General features: G+C 36.0%; 2 protein-coding genes across 4 annotated transcripts; both read left to right on the plus strand.

Annotated features, from left to right (window-relative positions):
- Positions 1 to 2382: 2382 nt before the first annotated feature.
- LOC149014799 (UPF0496 protein 1-like) lies at positions 2383 to 10351 on the plus strand. 3 transcript variants are annotated; one of them, XM_089156022.1, is made up of 3 exons: positions 2383 to 2893; positions 3107 to 4406; positions 10005 to 10351. In XM_089156022.1, exon 2 carries the CDS (start codon positions 3270 to 3272, stop codon positions 4392 to 4394), a length of 1125 nt encoding a protein of 374 aa, XP_089012148.1. In that variant the 5' UTR covers positions 2383 to 2893; positions 3107 to 3269; the 3' UTR covers positions 4395 to 4406; positions 10005 to 10351. The 3 variants fall into 3 exon arrangements, with proteins under 3 accessions (XP_089012148.1, XP_089012149.1, XP_089012147.1); XM_089156023.1 differs by lacking the exon at positions 10005 to 10351 and having other exon boundaries at positions 2383 to 2755; positions 2864 to 2893; positions 3107 to 5999; XM_089156021.1 differs by lacking the exon at positions 10005 to 10351 and having other exon boundaries at positions 3107 to 5999.
- Positions 10352 to 13965: 3614 nt separating this feature from the next.
- On the plus strand, positions 13966 to 18059 carry LOC149014800 (uncharacterized). Its single transcript, XM_089156931.1, has 6 exons — positions 13966 to 14460; positions 16033 to 16159; positions 16805 to 16944; positions 17048 to 17110; positions 17234 to 17302; positions 17742 to 18059. Exons 1-6 carry the CDS (start codon positions 14260 to 14262, stop codon positions 17811 to 17813), a joined length of 672 nt encoding a protein of 223 aa, XP_089013057.1. The 5' UTR covers positions 13966 to 14259; the 3' UTR covers positions 17814 to 18059.
- The last annotated feature ends 4721 nt before the right edge of the window (positions 18060 to 22780 follow it).

Genomic DNA, 22780 nt, shown 5'->3' on the forward strand with positions numbered 1-22780 from the left:
TGATCAAATGAATTAATCCATAGTCGATCATATGAAGAAAACCTAAATCTTGTTATGGGGATTTGATATTTTTAAAGAACTTTAGGGCAAGTAGAGGACACCATTCATGAGATCCTCCAAAGGTTTACTTTCTTAATTTGTCTTAACGAATAAACCATAATTAAGGTCTTTTTTAATTGAATTTGGAGCTTCAATCGTTTTTTAGACTTGCTCTTTCAACACATGTTCAATGAATTATAGAAAGTCATGTCGAATATTCTACTCTAAGGCTTAAGATAAATTTAATAATTGTTCTTGAATTTGAATATTATAAGTGCCTCAATTGTATAACTTGCTCATCTCATCTGGAGATTCTTTTCAAGGATAAAGTCAAATACTTATTAATCTCATATAATATATGAGAGATACGTGGCAAAGAGTCCAACGCTTACGTGTCACAAATGAACCTTACCCACTAGAAACACATAATATGGAAATAAACAAATAAAAAAATTTCCCCTTTGAGACATCTGATTAGCCCATAAACTCGTGATGCTCACATAATTGTGAGGTTATTTATAGAAAATTCTTTTAGATTCTAAAGTCTCCATTAAACAAAGGGAATAAGGATTAAGGGGATAAAAGACTAGGGTTTGACATTTCTACCCTTGAGTCTCTTGAAGGGTGCGTTTGGGTGCTTTAAGGGGAAAAACAAATCCGAGGTCAAGAAGCACGTGTTTCCAAGGAGACCTCTTTGAGTCTCCGAGTCTCCTGACTTGGTTTACAATCATTTGAAAGCTTAAGCTGTTGGCATCCAATAATCTTATGACATGTGTAAAACTGGAATACGTGTCGTCTCGGAGCTAGTAATGTAGCTGAAATCCGAAACTCCAATAAATCTGAAGCACGCGGCTTTCTATAGTCAAGAAAGCGACCCGCTTTTTGTCTCGGCGGGCTAATGGGTCGTTTGAAGTGGTCTTTGGAGTAAAATCTAATAAAAACCACCCCCATATAATTTTAAATAACGGAATTGCCACTAAGAATCTCCCATTCAAGGGAATGAAGAAGAAATATCAAATTTATTGAGAAAAAAAAAAATTGAAAGAGAATGAGAAACAAAAGAGGGGCTAAGATACCTCCTCACTGGGCCATGGAATCTACAAATTACTCATAAAATACTACTAATAATAATAATAAAATAAAGTTAGAAATATAGATTACTAGTAACAAAAATTTATTAAAAATGAAAATTATACGAACGATGAAAAACTTACTAATGAAATAGAAATCTAAATGCATGAAAGTACCTATTTCAATGATATCTCTATAAGATATTGTTACTGATATAAATTTTCTTCATTATCTATTATATTCTCAATTTTTAAAATTAAAATGCATAAGAAGTTTTTAAAATATATATTTTTTATCTGAATAAAAAATAATTCAATAACAACATATCATTATGTCATTTTCATACAAATATTTAGAAGACATTTTTACTATGTCTATAGGGAGCCCAATCACATTCTTGACAGCCTCATTAAGACTTCATTCTTTGACATTCTTTCGGAATCCTCTGCTAGAGTTTGAGGAGATCCTTCAAGTGGTTTTAGCATAATGTACTTCTAATTTAGTGTAGTCATTCTTCTCTTTTGGGTATTTGATCCCGTTTATATATACAAAAAAAGAAGAAGAAGAAGAAGAAGAAGAAGAAAATAATGCTTAAAGATCTGAAGATCTTATCGCAAAAAATAATTTGAATTTAAGATTTTTTTACCTTCCAAAAATAGATTACACACGGTTGTATGCTTTGCGTGGTGATTACGTTACGGAACTATTTTGAATTTTCAGATTATTTCCATTGGAACGATGATTGTTTTTGAGCGCCGTAAAACACGTATAAATTTAGGCGTGATCCTTACGTATTCAAATACATCTCTAGACGTAATCCTTATGCATCTAGGAGCGATCATTACGTTAAATATGCAACGTGTCATTCTTTCTCTCTTTTCTTTAGGGGTCCTTTATCTTATAATCGAAATCTCTCTTAAGATCAGGTAAAAGATTAATATGTAAAATATGAATATGTGCCGTAAAATCTAGTCGTGATTATTACATATTGGATACGGACATAAGTACGATCGTATCCAATTACGTATCTAGACCTGATTATTACGCATTCAATCATGCATCTAACCGTGATCATTACGCTAAATATGCGACGTGTCGTTCTTTCTCCCCTCTCTTTAGGTGTCTTTTTATCTTATAATCAAAATCCCTCTTAAGATCAGGCAAAATTTTATCACGAAAATTTGAAATAAGTGGTATTTTGGTAAATTTGAAAGGAATAAAGGCTATAAATTCAGAGTCATTTCAATGAAGCAGCAACCCTTGAATCTGGAAATGAAATTCTGAATCCACCAAAGTGGCTTCCCAGTGCACTTCATGTACAAGCTTTCCCTTTCCATTGATCTACTGCTACCTCCGACTCTTTCCAGGAATCGTAAGAGGAGGGTTTTCTTCTCTTCGTGCCTGTCAATCATTCCGTTCAGTTAGCCACTTTGAAATCGTTGCTTTGCGAGTCAAAATTGTACAAGGTTTGTGACTGTGAGCAAGAAAAAAAGAGAATTAAGGAAGAAAACATTGCTTCCCGCGTTTCCTATCCATCTCTCTGCCACCATTGCCTCCTTTTTATTTTTATTTTTCTTTCATGCGTGCAAGCCATTCTCAAATCCACCGTCTCTTCTTTTCTGCTCCTTATAAGGATTTTCACTTCGTAAGCTTCTATTTCCTCATTCCAGGAAAAAAATATAAAAACCAGTTCTGCCTATCTGCATAAGTTTTTCTCTTTCAAAAACATTGATCGTTTTCTCAACTCTTGCAGAATCTTCAGGTGTTCGTTGTGGTCGATTAGGTGAGAGAATTTCACTCTCTGCTTGAAACATTTATTGGGTTAAAGAGGTCTTTTTTTAATCATTTTTGTTATTTTTATTTGAAGGATGAGATTTTCAGAGACCCATTAAGTTTAGCTTTAGAGGGTTTCAGCTCGAATGTTGCATTTTCGTAGATGAGTCAAAGCTAAGACTAGTCTATACTGACAAATAGAGAATTTTCTTCTTGCCGTCAGGAAATTTTCAGCTCAGATCTGGTTTTTTCCGCGGAATTTTCATGTTTATGGACCGGAGCACAAGGGTTTGCACGAAAATAATTCGTGGTGAACACTGAGGTTCTAGATTGAATCTGTGTTTCTTTTGGGTTTCAATCAGGATTTGAATTGTGATTGTGCATCAATGGGAGGACAATTCAGCAAGAGGACAGGGGAATCTCCACCTGTACTTCACTTAGATACCAATTCGCAGTACACAATCGAACTGAGCTCATATGAAGCAGCATGCAGGGTCGACCCAGATTTGCAGTCTTTTGATAGTACCCTGCAAGCCCGCACTAGCAGAGTCATAAATTCACTTGCCTCCGGGGTGGAGGTTCGAGCGCTCTCTTTTGATTCACTGAAAGAAGTTACTGGAAATCTGCTTGAAATGAACCAGGAAGTGGTGAAAATTATCTTAGATTGTAAAAAGGATATATGGAAGAACCAGGAATTATTCGAGCTTGTGGAGGAATATTTCGAGAATAGCTTGAAAACCTTGGATTTCTGTACGGCCACGGAGAAATGCCTAAAGAAAGTCCGTGATAGCCAGTTGATGCTTCATGTTGCATTGCAACAATTTGGGAAGGAGGAAGAGGTGGATGGCAAAAAGTACTCGTCGACACTGGAGGAATTGAGGAATTTTAAGTCTTCTGGGAGCCCGTTTACAGAGGATTTCTTCCAGGAATTCCTAGCGGTTTACCAACATCAGGTCTTGATGTTAGAGAAGCTGGAACTTCGAAAGAACAAAATTGATAAGAAGCTCAAATCTATAAAAACATGGAGGAAGGTTTCAAGCATCATATTTGTTTCAACTTTTGCTGCCCTTCTTATTTGCTCGGTCGTTGCAGCTGCCATAGCAGCCCCTCCTGTTGTTGCTGCCCTGGCAGCAGCCACTTCCATTCCTATAGGATCAATGGGTAAGTGGATTAATTCACTCTGGACTGGCTATGAAAAGGCACTGAGAGGACAAAAGGAGGTCATTAGCTCCATGCAGGCCGGTACTTACATTGCTATCAAGGACCTTGATGGTATTCGTGTTATGGTTGATCGCTTGGAGATAAAAATCCAGACTCTGATGCAGAATGCTGATTTTGCTCTTAGGGAAGGGGAGGCAGTGAAGATTGTGGTGGAGGAGATCGAGAAGAAGTTGGGGGATTTTATGAAAAACATTGAAGACTTGAGTGAACAAGCTGATAGATGCAGCCGGGACATACGCAGGGCGAGGACAGTTGTTTTGCAGAGGATAATTAAACATCCAGACAACTGAAGAAGCCTCTCGGTATGAACTGCTGTCTGCTGTTATTTAAGTAACTTATGTAATTTCATGCACAATGTATGTTTCACAACAATGGTCGACTCTGTCTTGGAGCCATTGCTATGTGCTCCTGTTTAATGAAGAAGAATAAATAATTGATACTTTCACTTCTTGGCTTGGATTTGTCTGACATGCTGGGAATTTTTGTTTCTTTTTTTGGTAGGGAGCATTGCAAAAAATATTCTTGGTTTTTACTTAGCTACAATTTATCTTGTTCACAATCATAGAATGGAATTGTAGGATTATCATATGGATGCAATTCATTAGAATCTTATGCTCCACTCTACATGGACAAATATGGAACAAATGCTATGCTTCGCTCTACATGGACAAATATGAACAAATGCTATGCTTCGCTCTACATGGACAAATATGAAGAAATGCTTCATATGTTAGATACTTAATATTTGGCCTCAATTTTAAGATTTTAGCCTCGTGAGAGCTATTTTAATGGCAATATGCTGCAGCTGAAAACCATTTCTCAGACCAATGTTATTCATGATACTGCAAAATTTAATATGTACATATGATCTTAAATCAATATAATCAAACATTTTATTTACCACAAACCACGACCAAGGATTATTAGTGGTGCACAATTTGCTATGGTTGCTGTCTCTGCTGGAAAATGGAAATAGCTAGCAACTTTTTCTTTCCTACTTTTCCTTGCAAACAATTAAAATCATCATTATCTCTTCCTATAAAAGAAAAAAAAGAAGAAGAACATAAAAATGGAATATAAACTATTATCCAACTAATCAATCCACCAGTGGCCAGTTCACAGCCACTATGCTATGATAGAACTCTCATAAAGAGTTTTCTGATCATGGTGAAATTCTTAGTTTTCTGATTATGGGGAAGATTTTTGCAGATGACTGGAAAGCCATCATGAACTTGCTGTTGATTTCAGGATGACACTAATTTGTATAGGATCTAATTGTGTAGGGTTATTTTGATTCAATGTTATAGGTTATTTTGGCCTCATTTTCATAGTCCATGATCTGTTAGCCTCTGAAGTTGATCCCATAAACAAGAACTATCCTAGACAATTTTAGCATATTAGGATTTTATGTTTCTAAAAAGTGCTGTTTGTCATCTCTCCAGGTGGTCATGTTCTTCTCTTGCTGAATGTTCTTTTCTAATTTGTTGTTTTAGAGATGCTTTTGATCTCCTCTTATAGTGATCAGGTCTTTGTTTCAGGGTTGGGACTGGGTGGTGAATTGTACATATGCATCTTCCCTGCTTTTCTTAGACCCCCAATCCCGCATAAAGGATCTCAAACTATACTGGATATTGTAGATGACATTTCCTCTTAAGGATATCCCAATTATTGCACTACCTGTACAGAGTCCATAAAACTGTTTGCTTAATCCTTGGACATTGTCCATGAGTCTTATCTTGGAATATATTTTGATTGGAGGATCCGTAGTTCTAGAAAATGAGAAAATGTTGGGTAATAGCGCATTTTCTAAGTCAACCAAAAAGTTTTCTGTGGAGTTAAACATGGGCCACAGTCCATCATTATTGAATATTTCAATATTACTGGAAAGGCTTGGAATAAGTTTATAATTAGTTGACGCAAACAGTGGGACAAAGAAAAAGAATCATGAGCAATATGTCCAAAGAACTGACATTACCGTCTCATTGGAAGGACAAACTCCTGTGGAAAGGCCTCCCTGTTGGATGTCCCTTTCCATAATATACCCATGCATTATTTTTGTTCACTCTTTGATTGGCAATGGCCAACAGTCATGGGTTTTGTCAAAGTTTTATTCTTGCATGTTATGTGACTCCATTTACATTGCAAAAAACGAATAATCAATGCATAATGGGAAACTATTATTATCATTATTATCATTATTAGGGAAATTATCAATGCTACCCGCTTAGTTACCCCTTAATATTGATGCCACCTCAAGACTGATTAAAATATCAATTAGACCCCCTATCAACATGTTATCTTCTTAGTAGATAAGAATACCCTTTGAGTGATGCAAAGTATTTATAATAAACCCTTTTAATTTAAAGAAGAAAAAAAATCAAGACGAACATGAATTCAAGTTGTAGAGAGATTGATTAAGAAATCACTGCAGTAATTTTACTTTGTTTTTGGCTTACTGCTATTTATGTTTTTATTTTATTCTTTGTTCAAGGAGTAGGTTCTTTTAAATAAGAGGATACAATAGATACTTAGACAACAGTGGAGGGGCATTTTTGTCTCTTTAGAATATAACCTGTTGCTAGGGGGCCTGACTAATATTTTGATCTGTTTTGGGGTGACACTAACAATAGGGGGTAACTCAGGATGGCGCTGATAATTCCCCTTATTTTATTATCACAAAGTTTTATATTTTTCTAAATATTTCAAAGTAATTATTTTTCCATGTGGAAAGACAATGTGTCCATTTTTTCAGATAAGCCACGTGTCAAATTTGAGATTAATTCAATCAAATACCTCCTTTTGTATTAATGGACGCCTTATATGTGTCCTTACATGTGTACCAATAGGTGCAGAACTATAGATGTTATTGTGAACCAGTCCAACTCAATGTGGTAACAAATGGTTTTGATTAGGGGGAAAAGATAGTAAAAGGGTGGCTTGGTTTTGTCTTGTGATTTTTGGAAGCGTTGCCTTCCACTTTCCATTGATAACTACCTATGGATAATATGAAATTGAAATAAACTACATAGAGAGGCTTGCTTGCTTGAGGAATTGAAAACAGTTCTAGCAGTCTGACATATCTCCTTGTTGCACATGTTGGTTGATGGTACATTAGCACATACGTGAATCTGTCTATGGACCGACAATTCTCATAAGTTAAGATTTCGCCTCTAACTATGGGAGAAAATTTGGGATAAGTTTTGTTGGTTTGGAGCAAAGGCCACATTAGAGTAGAGACTACGGATGCATCAAGCAAGTGAGTTCACAGTGACATATTTTGTGTTAGATTTGTGACAATTGTCTTGTTGGTTTGGTTCGAATGATTTTGAGTTCCCTTTTTTCTGATCTCAGATTCAAATGTCATTGTTTTCAAACTAATTTTAAATCTAGCCATTGGTTCAATCCCATGTTTTGAAGGACTTCTATATTAGTAGCTGTTTCCTAGACACATCTGTAGGGTTGGAATTATTTAGTTCATTATGAAAGTCGAGCAAGGTTGGGGTCTTGCATGGGTGGTTATTCTTTCAAACCACTCCCCACACACCATAGACATTTAAGAAAAGTTGTATGTTAATTTCCAGCTGAAACTAGCTCTATGACCCTCAGTTAGGAAATTTTCAAGTGAATTGCGAGTTATTTCATGGAAGGCCTCTCCACCTCTATTGCTGTCTCTTTATTGAGTCTTCATATGGAAATTTCAACTGCTTATGGATCTGAACCTGGTTGATATATCCATGACCCAGATGTGTCTCAGGTAAAAATTGATGGATGTTCAAACTGACTGATGTTAAAGAAACAATGGATGAGTTGTGTTTAGAACTGACCTTCGCCTTTTTGTTGAAAGCTCTTATCATGCGGGCATGATGTAACTCAAGTTGTTGTTTACCCCCCCCCCCCCCCTAACTGTTGTTCAATGTGAGCTATTGTTATCCTTGTTGCACAAGATCTGGATCACGACGCATAACAAAGGGATTTAGTGTGAAGAGTCAACTCCTACTTTCTTATCTAAGTGGTGAAGTCTTGATAACAATTGCAGTGGAAACCCGGTATTGAATGGGGAGTAATGAATCAGCTTTTCATTTCTTGTTGCCAACTTGGTTGATATTTTTTTATTTTTTTTTGGGGGTGCCCATTTCTTCCTTTCACTCAGTCTCATATTGATGGTTGAGTTCCATATAGCCTGTAACAAGGAACCCACACCCATTATTGTTGGTTTAACAATGATCATAGATAGGTCATAGGTAATAAGGCATTTCTGTGCTTGTTGCATTTGTTTTTGTTACAAACTGGTAAGGTATCTTTCTGTGCTACATTTTCCTTGTTTCTGTCATTTCGCCATTAATTATGGCTGAATTTCACATAGCCTATTGTTTGTGATTTAGTTTGCACTGATTAGAGATAAATTAGACCGTTAGATAAAGCATTTTTATGTTCTGCTTTCTGCTCCTTACAGTGTTTATGGTTTTTGCTGTATCTTTTCTCCTCTTTTCTGTTTTACCAGTTTAATAATTGATACTGGATGGAAAGAAGAGTTTGATTCCAGAGGCATTCACCCAGCCTGAATGGTAAAGAAGATCAGGGAAGTGTTAACAGAAACTGCCAACACAACAGTCACATAATTGTTCCAGTGCCTAAACTCTTACAAGATTGCAACAGTTTTGAACCAATTTCTCTTTAAGGTCCCTTGCATCTCCTTGCAAGGTAGACTCCTAAAATTTAGGATGTATCTGAGAATTTATTTTTAAAATTTTAGATGCTTCATTGATTTCCAGAAGTCAATAGTTAAAACCTGCATTTTCCAAGTCCACCAACAAACTATCCCTTGTAGATAGTTCTAGGTAATGTAGCTTTTAACTCCGGATGTTATGTCTATACAGTTTCTTTTATCAGTGGGCTGTGATCATATTCACTGAGAAGTCACACTTGTATTCTTGCAGTCTATCACTTTTAGTACCGTGAATACAAATATTCCTGATCTGTTCATTTAAGAGTTATTTGGGAGTTCGTTTCACAGCAAATCCCCAAGAGCTTGGTTTCTACTGGTTACCTTGTCAGTTATAGTTAAGCCAGTCTATGAGGAGGATGTCAGAGCCTCAAATATTTATCTGAGGCTTGATCTTGTTTTCTAGCCTTACATCCCATTAATACCTGATCAGAAGCAGCATGGGTACTTCTAAAGTTCCATGTACAGAAAAAGCACCCTTGACTCAATGCTGCAAATGAATTAGCTCAGTCCTTATGGGCTTAGTGTGGTCAACTACACCAGATATCGTGAACAATCTTAGCCTAGTTTCCTTGCAACCATTAATAATAGTGGTCACCAGTACTGTGGTGCCTACTACCATTTAGATTAGTTAAAAACATTAAGAAGCTCACATTAGTTTCATTGCAATTGGATTAAAGGACCTTAAAAGTAAACTTTAGGCTTCTCTTAACTCTGAAACTGATACAAATAAGTCTTGAGTCAATCTTGTAATCAGAGCAGGTTCTGTCTCAACTATGGCCTTTGGTTTTGAGTACATTATGATTCTGAAATGAGTAATAGTGAAGGATCAGGCTTCAGAATGAATTTCTAAGCCCAGAATCTTTTCAAAAATGCATTTCAAACAAAATACAAGTAGTTTATCGTGCATGATTTATTTGCTTTTACCAATATCTAGTATATGAGAAAACATATCACACGTTGTTATCTAGGCATGCTTCACGTTGATGTAATAGCCCCCAATAATTTTACCCAGAACGACTAAGTAATGATAGGGAAACCTTGGGTTAGCAGTGCAAACTTTGAGTGTGTTTGTTTTGATTTTAAACCTTTCTCCGGGACACCACAAAATTGTTCAGCATTATTTGGATGTAGTGAGTTATTGTCAGTATTCTAATTTGATGATGTTTCTACACAGATCGATCAATGGGGTTGCTACATTGGATTGATGGAAGCATTTGATTCAAGCTTTTGAAACTTTTTAGGCTGGTCTGTTGCTTGCTTTGCTTATATTGACCTGTCATCTACAATCCTCCGCTCAGAAATCGTAAGAAGGGTAAATAAATTTTGCTTCGATTGCAAAATACAAGATGGGTGCGGAAGGCTTGAGTATATAGAATACTGAATATTGAAACTCATATTCTAACATATTGTAGTCCCAGCATATAGAAAATTGGATATTCATACCCATGTCTTATTGTATGTATTGTTAGTCTCTGCAGTTACTATCTTATTGATTATTGAATGTTCGTTGACTATTTTATTTTTGAGCTCTTTGGTTATATGTTCTTGGGATCTTCAGTAACACATCACAAGGAGCAGTTTTCTTCTATAGCCCTGGTGCAGGTTGAAAACAAATGCTGCCCTTTACAGCTTAAAAGTCATATTGGTCAGCTGTAGGGAGCTATTGCTTGGTGCCTCAGTGAGGGGCTTTGGTGGTCCCTCTGTCCGATACGACCAGAATATTAGCTGCACAACCTGGGCAAGATTTTGCATCTCTACCCATCTAGAATCTTTCTTCAATTCATATATGAATATGAGCAGAACAACACTGGCTGGTGATCCTCCATCCTCCTGTAGAGCTGGAGAAATTTCCATACAGTTTTCTTGTGAAATGAAAATTTTCATTCACATCATATTGTATTCTCTTTGGCCTGCTGCTCTGTAAAGGCTATGCATCCTGGGACCAATTTATTGCCTGATAATAAGGATGCAAGTTTGGCCCTGATGGCCTGGCCTGAGCCTAAACATGGTCTGTGATGAGACATCTTGGATCTGTGTGTAGGTGGTTTGGAATTTCTGACCCTAATTTAGTGTTGGACGGGGTTGCATTCAGGCCTTAAGCTGAGCTTGGACAAGCCCTGTGCAAACCTGTCTTTGTCTTCATATTCTTTCCTCTTATTGTTTCTTCAATTTTGTTTCTTTTGTGTGTTTCCCTCTTGCACCTGCTGTTGCTGTACTGTCTTCTCTTTTCTTCTTCCTGGCCAAGTCAGCACATGCATCTCCTTTCCCTTCCCTCATGGTTAGGGCCAGTCAGGTCAGGTCAGGATTGCATTTTTCTTGCTCTTAGTCATGCCGGGCTGAGCCGGGATGCCCAGCTGAGAGAACTCAAAGTTGGGCTAGAGTTTTAGAAAGCCTGGCTCAACCCATCCCTGTTGTCAAAACTAGAAAGTGAATTTCCAATTGTTGATGTATAGATTTGGAAGTGCAGCTGCAGCTGCAACTTAGATTTAGTTGGATCATGCAAGGTTCAAGATTAGCCCCCAAAGGCAAGTATAGAAAGCTCAACAGTGGTGTATAAGGAGGTTGAGGAAAGATGGGAACAGCAAGTTAGAGCCCAGGATATAGGTATCGATTTCCAAGTCAGTCATTGATCGATCACTTGATACCGATATCATATTGAATCTGGCCGTAGAAACCAGAAAGATAATCATTTTCTCATCAATGCAATTGATTCATATAAATATGGTATCTAATGATTATTCTTCTTCTTCTTGCAGTTTGGTTTTCAAAGAAAATAATTGCAGTTTGGTATATGGTGGACCCCCAAAATGTATTCCTTTTCTTCTTCATGTGTTGCCCAAATTCCAATTTTTTCAATGTTCTGATATTGCTTTTGGGGTGGTGTTAGGTAGCAAGTCATCTAACAAGGAGGCATGAAATTTTCTTCCCGATCACTTCAATCAATTTTAATATTTTTAATCAGACTGTATTAGATGGGTTTGTTCTCAACATTTTTTGACTTTTGATATATGATATCCAAATTGATCCACCCTCAACCGAAACCGACACAAATTATCTGATCCGATACCCATACCTTGAACATTGCTGAGAGATTCAGGTGAGGAGACAGACCCATTTTGTCTTCCAAGGTTTGTTTTTGGTTAAGATTTGTCTTTCAAGTTTTGCAATTGCAGGAACAATGGTTTTTCACATTCCGTTCTCCACCCCAAAAAAAATTATTTTTGGGCCGGGGTGGGCCAGTATGGGGGCCCAGAGAAGATGGAAACATAACGCAATTATCCCTTTTCTTTTTTCATTTTAATCACAATTTAGCCCATTGCTTGAATAAGTGGATCAAAATCGGTGGAATTAATGTTTTTTTTTTTTTTTTTTTTTTTTTTGGGAATCATCATGACTGTCCTTTCATCTCCATTATTAGTTATGAATACATATTCACCTTTCGTTAATAAAATAGTAAATAACATTTAGGGTTCTTTCAATAATGTGATATTTCATAGGGTAAATCTTTAATCCTTTCTCTTTTATCAAAGACATTAGACTACTCTTGTTATGGTCAATATTAGGTATAATAGTGTTAGTCAAGTGCTCAATTATTTTACTTGTAATATAGATAAAAAGATATAAATTTTGATAATCTCAAATCCAATAAGATGTTGTGCATCAAACAATGAACCCATAAAAATATTTCAATTTGCATTCCTCTAAATACATAAAAACATATTATCTGCGTGCATTTGAAATAATAACTATCATTATTTATTTATTTTTTCGTAAGAAAAAAGAAGGGATGCAGTAGTGGTAACCTTGCACCTCTTGCTATGCAATGCTCGAAATTTCTAATTTGACCTATACAAGCATTAGCTTTGTGAACTACCAATGCAAACGCTGATCCACTGAAGGTTTAGTATAGTTCACAAAAACCGATAGTGATCTCATGTCTAGGTTAAAGAACACACAATTCTCAATGGTAACTATCCTTATTAGGAACATAGAATTTTGTTAGATAGGACTTTACTTAATTAGAGAGGGTAGAGTGTAGAGTGTGTGGACATGGAGGGGAGCACTAATCTTCTCTCTTGTCTTTTTATTCATTTATGATTTATTTTTTTGATATATTTTCTTTTTTGGGTATAATCTATCTTGCTTCAGCATGTGGGTAAACAATACTATAGTGCAATAATACAACTACCCTGCATTAGCTGGTTGTGGGTTCCTATATTTTGTCGTTTAGTGAAAGACTTTAAGGATTTATTTAAGTAGAATGGATCCTTGGTTAAGCTGCAAAGCAAGACTAATTAGTAGATTTATTAGTATTATATTAATACTTTTGTCTTATTAATTAAATAAGAGTGGAGCCCATCTCATGTTAAGGACTCAAGGGTGTGGATTACTTTTCCTTCTCGGTTAGGCCCCAATCATATCAATCTAAGCTTCAAATCGTAACCGTCCATCAAGGGACAGAGAGACACGACGGCTGTTATTGTTTTAGTTATGGCGGGAAACCGGATAACGAGACAACCCATCGGATAAGACTAGAAGGCTAAGGTACAGTAGATTGACGGTTGAAGACGCACGACCTTGGGCCCACCACTCCAAACCATGGGCCCACTTTGATGGATCGCGGTTTTTTTCTCTCTCTCTCTTTTTACTTTTTTCCTCGTTTTTAGGGTTTTATTTCGCCCTTATCCAGCTGTCTTCAATACTTCTGTAACTGCCTCAAATGACAAATATACCCCTATCTTTTGCAGTTTTTAGCAAGGGTTTTGGTCAAATGATTTGACATTTGCACATGGAGAACGATATCATGATAAATGGATTGTGAGACGCAAATATCAAGACTGTCCCCCACTGTTCCATTAACACGATAAATCTTATCGGAGATAAGTATGGGTATATTAGTAAATTGAACTCATCTGGTATCAATTATTCTAGGGGTTATTAAAAGTCACTTGAAGAAATGAGAAGTTTTGTCGTTTCCTAGTTACGCGTGGGTATTTTCGTCATATAAAAATCCAGGAAAGCACCACCAGTCAAACAGTCAAACTACTGTAACTCTCTCGAAACCAAACTGCTAAGCTCGGAGCGCAGCACTAAAGAACATCACATACTAAGGTGGCGTGATCTCATTGGTTGAATAAAGGTCGTCGGGATTCAGAGAAGCAAAAAAGAGTGTGAAAAAGAAAAACCACAGTTGCTTCTATCCCAATATCTTTTGCTCAGACACTCTCTCTTCTCTGTTACTGTGTTTTTTGTCCCAATGGGGTTTCCAAATTTGATTTAGGTTTCTGTTGTTTCAGTTACTGTAGTATTTCGAATTCGGGTTTTTCCAATGTATGATCATTTGATTTCATGTAAAGTAGTTGGTTGATCACGGATTCGATTCATTTCGGAAATTTTCTTCTGAGAATTTATCTGGGTAGTGATTGAAAATGCTGGAGGCAGTTGAGAGCTCTGTCAATGGTGTTTTCTCACAGTTGCATAGCTGTGGAGACAGTAGTGAAGAGGAACTTTCTGTGCTTCCTCGTCACACTAAAGTGATTGTAACTGGAAACAATCGGACGAAATCCGTGCTAGTTGGTCTTCAAGGGGTCGTCAAGAAGGCTGTTGGGCTTGGCGGGTGGCATTGGCTGGTAATTTTTGTGATGAATTCTGTTTCTTGGTTAATGGGTTTTGTGTTCTCGATTGAATTATAAAAGTTAGGGTGCTCATTCTTTGGGGATTTCTTGTGTAAGAGGATTTATCTGATCGGTTTTCAGCAATGTGGATTATTGCATTTGTCTGGCTTGTCTCTGCTCTCTTATTATTCTTAATACTGATTCCGGATTGATACTTGCATCAATTTGCAAATTTCATTTCTCTCTAACTTTTCCCTCTTCGGATTAAATCTGGATGACTTCTTCTACTATGGGTTTTTGGTTGCATGTCCGTTCCAGTATGTGGATCTGTTTGTTTTATGGCAATGAGGAAAACTTGTTAGGAATTTTGTATCAGGACTTGTTATGTTTTCGATTTTACATTATCTTTACCTTACAGGAGTTTGGGTATTTAGTTTCCTGGGTTCAAATTCATCTTACAATGATTATGAGGTAATTTTTTTATTTTTTAAATTGTCTGTTATTGCAAGGAATCATGAGGTTCTAGTGCATACTTTTAGGGTTTTCCCTCTGATTGCTGAATGGGTTTGTTCTGCATTATTTGAGATTGAAATTGGCTCCACGGGTTGCTGGTTTGTTATATTTTGACGCTGTCCTCTGTTATTATCGAATTGTGGAAATCCGACTGATTCAGTCGGTCGTTTAATAGTAAATGTCCTGTTTTTATTTTTTTAGCTGAAGTCCCCCCATCCCCCTTTCAATTTCCTTTTTCCATAAGTTGCATTCATTAAAGTTGTGATGCTTGTTCCTCAGGTTTGATTTGCCTTTACCAATGGTTTGAGGTGCATGATTCAAATTTTTTTTCTTCTGAAGTTTGGATGGGGTTACCAAGTATTCTACAAATGATATAGCTATTTAGTTTCATGCTCATTGATTTAACATTTTCTTGTTTACCTTGATTCATACTAATTGGGTTTGAGTCTGGGTTTGGGCGGTTTCACCTACCTACTCTTGGAAGGGTAAGTTCTACCTTCCATTTCGGTGACATGCTTAGATCATTGCTTCTGTGTGAGGTATGCATGAGAATTTTAAGCATTTGGGTTGTCTGTCAGTTGCTCATTTAATTTATTTGTGTTTAAAACTTGAGTATTGATGTAGCATCTACCTTTCTATACAACTTTTACCTATTTGTGATATCCAACTGAACATCTTATTTTGGACAAGAATATCAATCAAACATTTTGTGTGTTTGGCATTCTGGTCTTGTGTTAGTTGATTTATATGGCTTCTATTATTCATTCTTTTACCTTAAATGTAGAATTACTACTTTTGTTTATTTTCTTCTTTCCATTTCTGGAATTGTTGTCTGCATCACTTGGTTGTTTTCATGCACTCTTTTTTGGTGTCCTCGCTATGCCTTTTGGAGTGGTCAGTGTTTGTTAGGTAGAACAGTTGTGATTTGCTATTTATATTGTTATGTCCTCTATGCTTTCCTGTTATTTTGATTTTCAAATGCTTCAACATTTCTACCCACCATTCAGCTTGTTTGCTTTTGATGTTGGGTGTTTTCTAGTGGTTTCTAATCTTACCATAATTGCCAAACTGCAGGTTCTCACAAATGGTATAGAAGTGAAGTTACAGAGGAATGCTCTTAGTGTTATTGAAGCTCCAACTGGCCATGAAGATGATGATGAGCTTGAGTGTGAAAACTTGCACTGGAACTGTTCAGATATGAGTGAGTTTATTTAACATTTTAAATCCCGCATATTCTGATTTAGTTTTGGTTAATCAAGACGTGCATTAATTTTAGCTGTGTAGGTGGTGGGTGAACTGGTTTCATAAATAAATGCTTCTTCTATGTTCTGAGAACCAGGGTCTTTTTCTAGGGTTGATATAATGCTATGGTTTCCTCGAACGATGGTCTTGAGTGTCTACCAAAAATGTATATTCTACTTTTGGGATGTTATGAAGTGCAGTCTAGATTATTTTGCTGTTTGTTTCATTCATGAGGGATTTGTTACCATACATATTCATACAAACTCCCTATTCCCTTCCTCCACGGAGAAAAAAATAAAATAAAAAAAGAGAGGAGTGGAGTGAAGTGGAGGAAGAAAAAATTGGCATGCGCCCTTATGACTCCAAAGTATGAGCCCTAAGGTAAGGTGGCATAATTTTCTTGTTCACCTATAATTCATCTGTAACTGTGATGTTGGTTTTCTAATAGTAGTATTTCATATAGTTTTAGAGCAAAGAAGTCATTCTTGTTACAGAGGATTCAGTTTGTCTTGTCTTTATTTTCTTCCTTTTGTACTTTTCACTAAAGTTGCTTTACCCATTTCTAATGTCATTTTTAATTACTGTCTTGTTTCCTTTTTTTCAGCATCTGATGACACACACAAATCACACAGACCAAGGCATCGATCACAAAGGTCTGTTGTGTCATCTCATAAGATTGTGAGTCGGTCTTTTTCTTGTGATTCGCAATCCAAAGGATCTGTTTCACCAGCTCGGGGTGCTACCGTATGTGACTTATATGTTACACTTAGCTTCTTCTTGACCTTAGTAGGACTATTTTTGTTCCCACTGTGTAACTCCTCTTAACTTCTTATTTTTTCTATTACAGAAGGTTGACCTCAGTAAACTAGAAATGGCAGCATTATGGAGATATTGGAAGCACTTCAACCTTGTGAGTTAGTTTTTGCTTTTTGAAGTAATCAGATGCTTACCATCATTAAGAATAAAAGGGATATTTAGTACTCATAGTAGCTGCAGCATTTTTCTTCTAAATTAACTCAATTGTGTTCTCAAGGTGGATGCCATTCCCAACCCATCTAAGGAGCAATTGATTGATGGTGTTCAGAGGCATTTTATGTCACAGGTATCCATCAAAAACCTCAATCCTAAATAATGTCTTTTTTAAAGAAAACTCAGGAAATGCTAAAGCAGTCAATATATTTTACTGAAATACAGTGTTAAGCAATGGATCGGTTCTTAGTCTTAGTGTGGATTAGTATGGATTTTGATGTACATGCATCTGATTCCCATTCAATCAAGTTTTAGGAAATAGAATATTTGCTTATAAGTGGATCCGTTGAATATTTACCAGTTAAATCTGTAAATAATTGTTGAGGTTTCCCAGAGATGTGTAGTTCTTAGTTCATTTCACCCTAATTGATGGAGAACAATAAAGAAAGTTCTTAGTACCCAATGACATCTACCGCGATTATTTTTTGCATGTTGACTTTTCTTTTTTTTTTTCCCTCTATTGTTACCTCTAACATGTGAAACAAATTGCTCATGTTTGTGGTTGAAAGCAGCAATTGGACGAGTTGCAGGTAATTGTGGGGTTTGCGCAAGCTGCAAAAAGATTGAAGACAGTTTGCAATTGAACTTGATAGAGAAGAAAACTTTGTATTCCAAATTCGGCACTAACAAATTCTGGTATCATATGTCCACTTGGACCACTTCCCTCAGTTTGTAGTAACAAATGTTCTGTAACATAAGATGTATCCTCTGGTTTGTTTTTCCATGTTATTAGTGACTTGGTTAGTTGGGTTGTGTAGATATGCAATGGTCCTGAAAGAGTTTGTATTTCCTAAATACTCTTTTTGATAAAAATTCAGTTGAGACTGTTCTGAGGGAAGTGGATCTAAAATTTTTCTCTAACCTCTTTCTTCAACCATTTAAAGTTAGGTTTTGTCAGTGTGAACAGGTAGGTCTAGAATGATCTGATATCCGAGAAAATGAAGAATGTGGTAATGTTATATAGAGCACATGACTTGTCTGGTGCAGACAACAAAGATAACAACAAATATTTCTTGCTGAATTGTCGCCATCTTTGGGCTGGGGACCTGCTGTCCCTGTATGCGAAGAGATACAGAGAAGACACAACATGTGGTCCAGCAGCCAAGGCATCGGAAGATGGTTGAAAAGTCAAAAATCTTATCCTTTTCTAAGGTACAAGATTCGTGGGAAGACGGCATTGGTTCATTTTTGGCTTGTTCCCTCATCAATGTCGAACTGGGTGGATAGTTGATTGGCATATTGAAACCCAACTCCCAACTGGCCATCACTCTGGTCTTTTCAAGAACCACCAAAAAGATGGGTTAATTTTTTGTTCATGGGTATTTGTTTTTCATGGTTCAAAATTGAACTGGTTCTTGTGAATTTTGGTTTATTCCTGCCATGGTTGAGATTTGGAGAGTGATAAGATATATATATATATATATAATATACCATTTTATTGGTTGGTCTGGACGTTCTAGAAAATCTGCAACTACTGGCTCTGGTTGTGGGGTTTGATCCAAACGTTAGCTACCAACCAACCAACCAAGAAAAACAAACAAACAAACAATTAATGATTTGCAGTAGTATCTTGTTCGTACCAGATCTTTGATACGTGTCTTTTGCACAGCTCATTGGATTGGAAGGACCACTGAACCGTGCATTTTGTCAAACATGTGAAGTGATCAAAGAGGTGAAAGTGAAATTAGTCCTTGTCTTGCTGATTTTGGTGAGACAAACCATTGTGAGGAAAAAGAAAAGAGGTGGATCCTAGCAGTCACAACTCACAAGTCACAGGCTAATCTACCTTATTTTATGGTCATTAATTGAGACTAACTTAGTTTTACATGCTTTGGTGTAATTTATATTTAGAACTATACTTGGGTGCTATGCAATAATCGTGCAGTCCACAATTTAGATCGAAACTTGTAATCAAGACAAGATCTTGACCACTCGTTTCATAATTGAACTTTACAAAAAAATTAAAAAATTATATATGTATAACGAAGTGCGTGGTCGAAATTTTGTCTTGACCATAAATATCGATTTGGACCATAAGCTGCATAGTGCTATGTATTAATTGAAATTTATAACTTAATGAAATAAAATTATTCCATTATTGTGTAAGTTGGTTGGTTGAGTTAGTTCAAATCTGAAAAACCTATTTATTGCATATTTATCCTACAAAATATTCTTTACATCTTCACTAAAAAGAAATTTATGGAAGAAATTACTCTCTTGTGGATGTTATTGAAAAAGGAAAGGAAAAAAAGAATTATAATTCAACTAACTCCTCAAAGTCAAATTCATGGACCACTATTGGATGGAGCCTTTGGATATTTCCTTTTCTTTTATGCTGTATACCGACTAGGGAGTTAATGGAAAATCACATGACACATTGGGTCCACATAAGCAAAATTCAAAGACAATGAGAGAAACACATGGAAGAATGATTGTTCATTTTTTTATACACCCAATACAAATTGATGTTTCTTACTAGAGCCACTTTGTTGTCAATTTTTTCTATCTATTGGTTCTTTCTCTTTCACATTGGTATTAAAGTATTGTTGGGGTTTCTTGTCAATGATGATTTTACTAATCACATATAAAATGAGGTATCTTAATATATGCTATTTGCTACTATTATTTTGATATGGTTCTATTTTAATAGATGGTATATGATATAAATTGACACTCTTTTTAAATTATTTGTTTTTATGAGAAGAAAATCACATTGAGTAAGGAGAGTTGAAATTCTCTGCAACACCCAAGTGATCGGCCAAACCACAGCTAGCTCTCAATGAGATCGACATGTTTCATATCTATTTTCAACCTTTAGATTATTCATAATTTGACTTGATTGATAAATCCACGTGATTAGACCAGTTTAAAAATATTATGTTCTAAGGATTGGAAATAGATAAGTAACATGCTGTGCTCGTTGAGAACTGACTGCTAGATGGCCACTCACTTGGGTACTGCAGAGGATTTTAACTCAGTGAAAAACATCATCTAAGATCAAACTATTTGATTTTCTTTACTGAAAAAACAGAGAAAATGAAGAAAAAAAATCAATTCATATGATTCACAATTCACAAAGAAATGACCCATAAAAATTATTTGGATGAAGAACATGTGTCCATTCGGTCCATCTAAAATCTAGACAATATAAGATTTTTTATTTTAATTTAATCTGAATCTTTAAATGTGATTGATAGGAATCTGTCCCTAAGAAAATGAGTGAATTTCTTGGACCCATAAAAATCTCCGTGAACTGCTAAATTATCAATTGGGTAGAACCAATTTCTAGGCATTCATGTTCCGAATCGTCTCAAACCGGTTCCATCTTTAGCGTTTTTGCGTCTGGCTGTTATTTCCGCCTTAGTTCTTGGCTTATTGGACTTCGGACAGACGAAAACAAATGGTTTGATTTTTCTTCTGAGTAAAAAGGATGAATTTTAACGAAGTAGTGATTCGTTTGCTCAAAACAACCAAGATGGAAGCATGACCGAAGGAGGTAAAGCACAGACTTTCGCATCTCACTAGTAAGAGACACTCACACCCTTTTCTTTTCCTTTTTCTCTATGTAGTTGATTTTATTGTTGAGTTTCTTTCTTAGTTCATGCTGTTTTTTTTCTTTTTGTAAGTTCAGTGGCTGTCGATAATGGTAATTATATTCTGTGGGAAGAAACTAGTTTGAGGTAACCCATGAGTGATTCTATTCATTTGGAGATGACCCACTTCTGTAGTAAAATAGGGCCTTCCAAGTCCTAACAAAACCCATACGCTGGTATTGAGCTTTGCAATTTTTTCTTTAAAGTTTCCCTGCCCATGATTTCAGGAAGAAAAGTACACAAATGCATTGCCTACAAGCCTTGCAGCCATAGATACATTCATCAATTGTCTTTTTCCCATGGTGAGCCTCATTATCAATTTGCTGATAAAAATATTGATACTTCTAAAGGCAATGCATAACTTGGAATCACAAAGTTCCTTTCATGCCATCTGCTATACTATAGCACCAGTCTCTGATATAGCCTCTTTCGTTGGAATGAAATAATTGTCACCTCCTCTATTTCCAAATGTGTAGGTTACATGCAACTTTACCCAAAGGGTGAAAAGTAGCTGAAATAGATGCAGGCATACCCATAAAATATCATGCATAGATATGAATATCTGCCCTAAAAACAATGTTAAGCTTCTTTCAAGTTTTATCCCGATTGGATATCACCATTTTTCTGAGTAAAGGTTTGAAATTTGGTTGAAATGCATGTGTTTCTTTTCTTTCTAATTTAAATGCAAGGATTGATTCGATAGATGGACCTCTGTGTGGTTGAGATTGGTATTGAATTTGCATGGCAAGACAAAGGATTCTCCTCTGTCCTAAAGTTGGTAAAACTCAATCAGTCCACATTGGCAATTAAAGGTTAGCATGGAGAGAGCTGCTGCTGCTTCTTCTTTCTTTCTTTCTTTTCTTTTCTTTTCTTCTTTTTTTTTTTTTTTTTTTAATAACTCCTGATTATATATGTTACTGATATTTTTGGTTCAAATTGTTCACAAGAAATTCAAAAAAAAAATCATTCTAAGACACATGAGTAGAATAGGAGCAGATAAGGTGTCCTCAAAGTTTGAGAACCAACAAAATATTGCTACATTGCAAACATATTAATATTTTTAGTTTGACATTGGTAATTGACTTGGCTTTAATATGGTGAAAGGCTGTGTTGAAGTAGAGCTCGCATAATGCAAAGAGCTCTACCATAGGGGATTATGGTGATTTTATCTCCAACAGTTCTGCAATCATAATATCTGTGTTAAAGAATATCAGGAGTTCCTGCATTTATTTATGCTAAGTTATCAAGGCTGGCTCGAACTTGTTACAAAATGTGTTCATGTTTTCCATGTGTGTGGGTTTTGCTCCTTTTCAACTATTGGATTAGTTCTGGTAAAAAAAATGCAATCTCTTCATTAGTTTAAGCATATGAAATCTCTCATCTGGTCAAGGGAAAGAAGTTGGAGAAATCCACCAAATATAGAGTCAAAATTGATCATGAAGGCCCAAAGGTTTATATTTGAGACACCATTGGAAATATATCCAAAATATTAAGGTACCGTCAGCAGATTGTAGTATAGAAGCTTGCCATAAAGCAGGACTCATACACCGTAAGTTAAGTTCTGAAGATACATCTACCTATGGAGAAGGCTTGGCTGGTTTTCAGGTAAAGGGTTTAAGTATGACCAGTATATCTATACAAGAATGCTAGATATTTTATGGAGAAGCTTGGGGGGGATTCATCAACGAAGTTTGTCTTTCAGGAGATGCAAGACTAAGGCATAAAGATAGATGTAGTTAAATACACTTCAGTTTTGCATTGATTTTCTAAAGATAGAGATGTTATTGGCTCATTAAGGATATGGGGGGGCAATGAAAGGTCTGTCATCCCACAGTTGTTTCTTATGCTGCATAGATGAAGGTCTTTTGTTTTAATAATAGTGATAATAAACCAAAACTGGCAACTGAGGTATATAAGAAATGCTACAATCAGAATATTCACCAAACTTTTACAACTAT

The sequence above is a fragment of the Hakea prostrata genome, chromosome 5 (genome assembly GCF_041222555.1).
Source record: "Hakea prostrata isolate BN-2017 chromosome 5, UWA_Hpros_2, whole genome shotgun sequence".
Taxonomy (NCBI): domain Eukaryota; kingdom Viridiplantae; phylum Streptophyta; class Magnoliopsida; order Proteales; family Proteaceae; genus Hakea; species Hakea prostrata.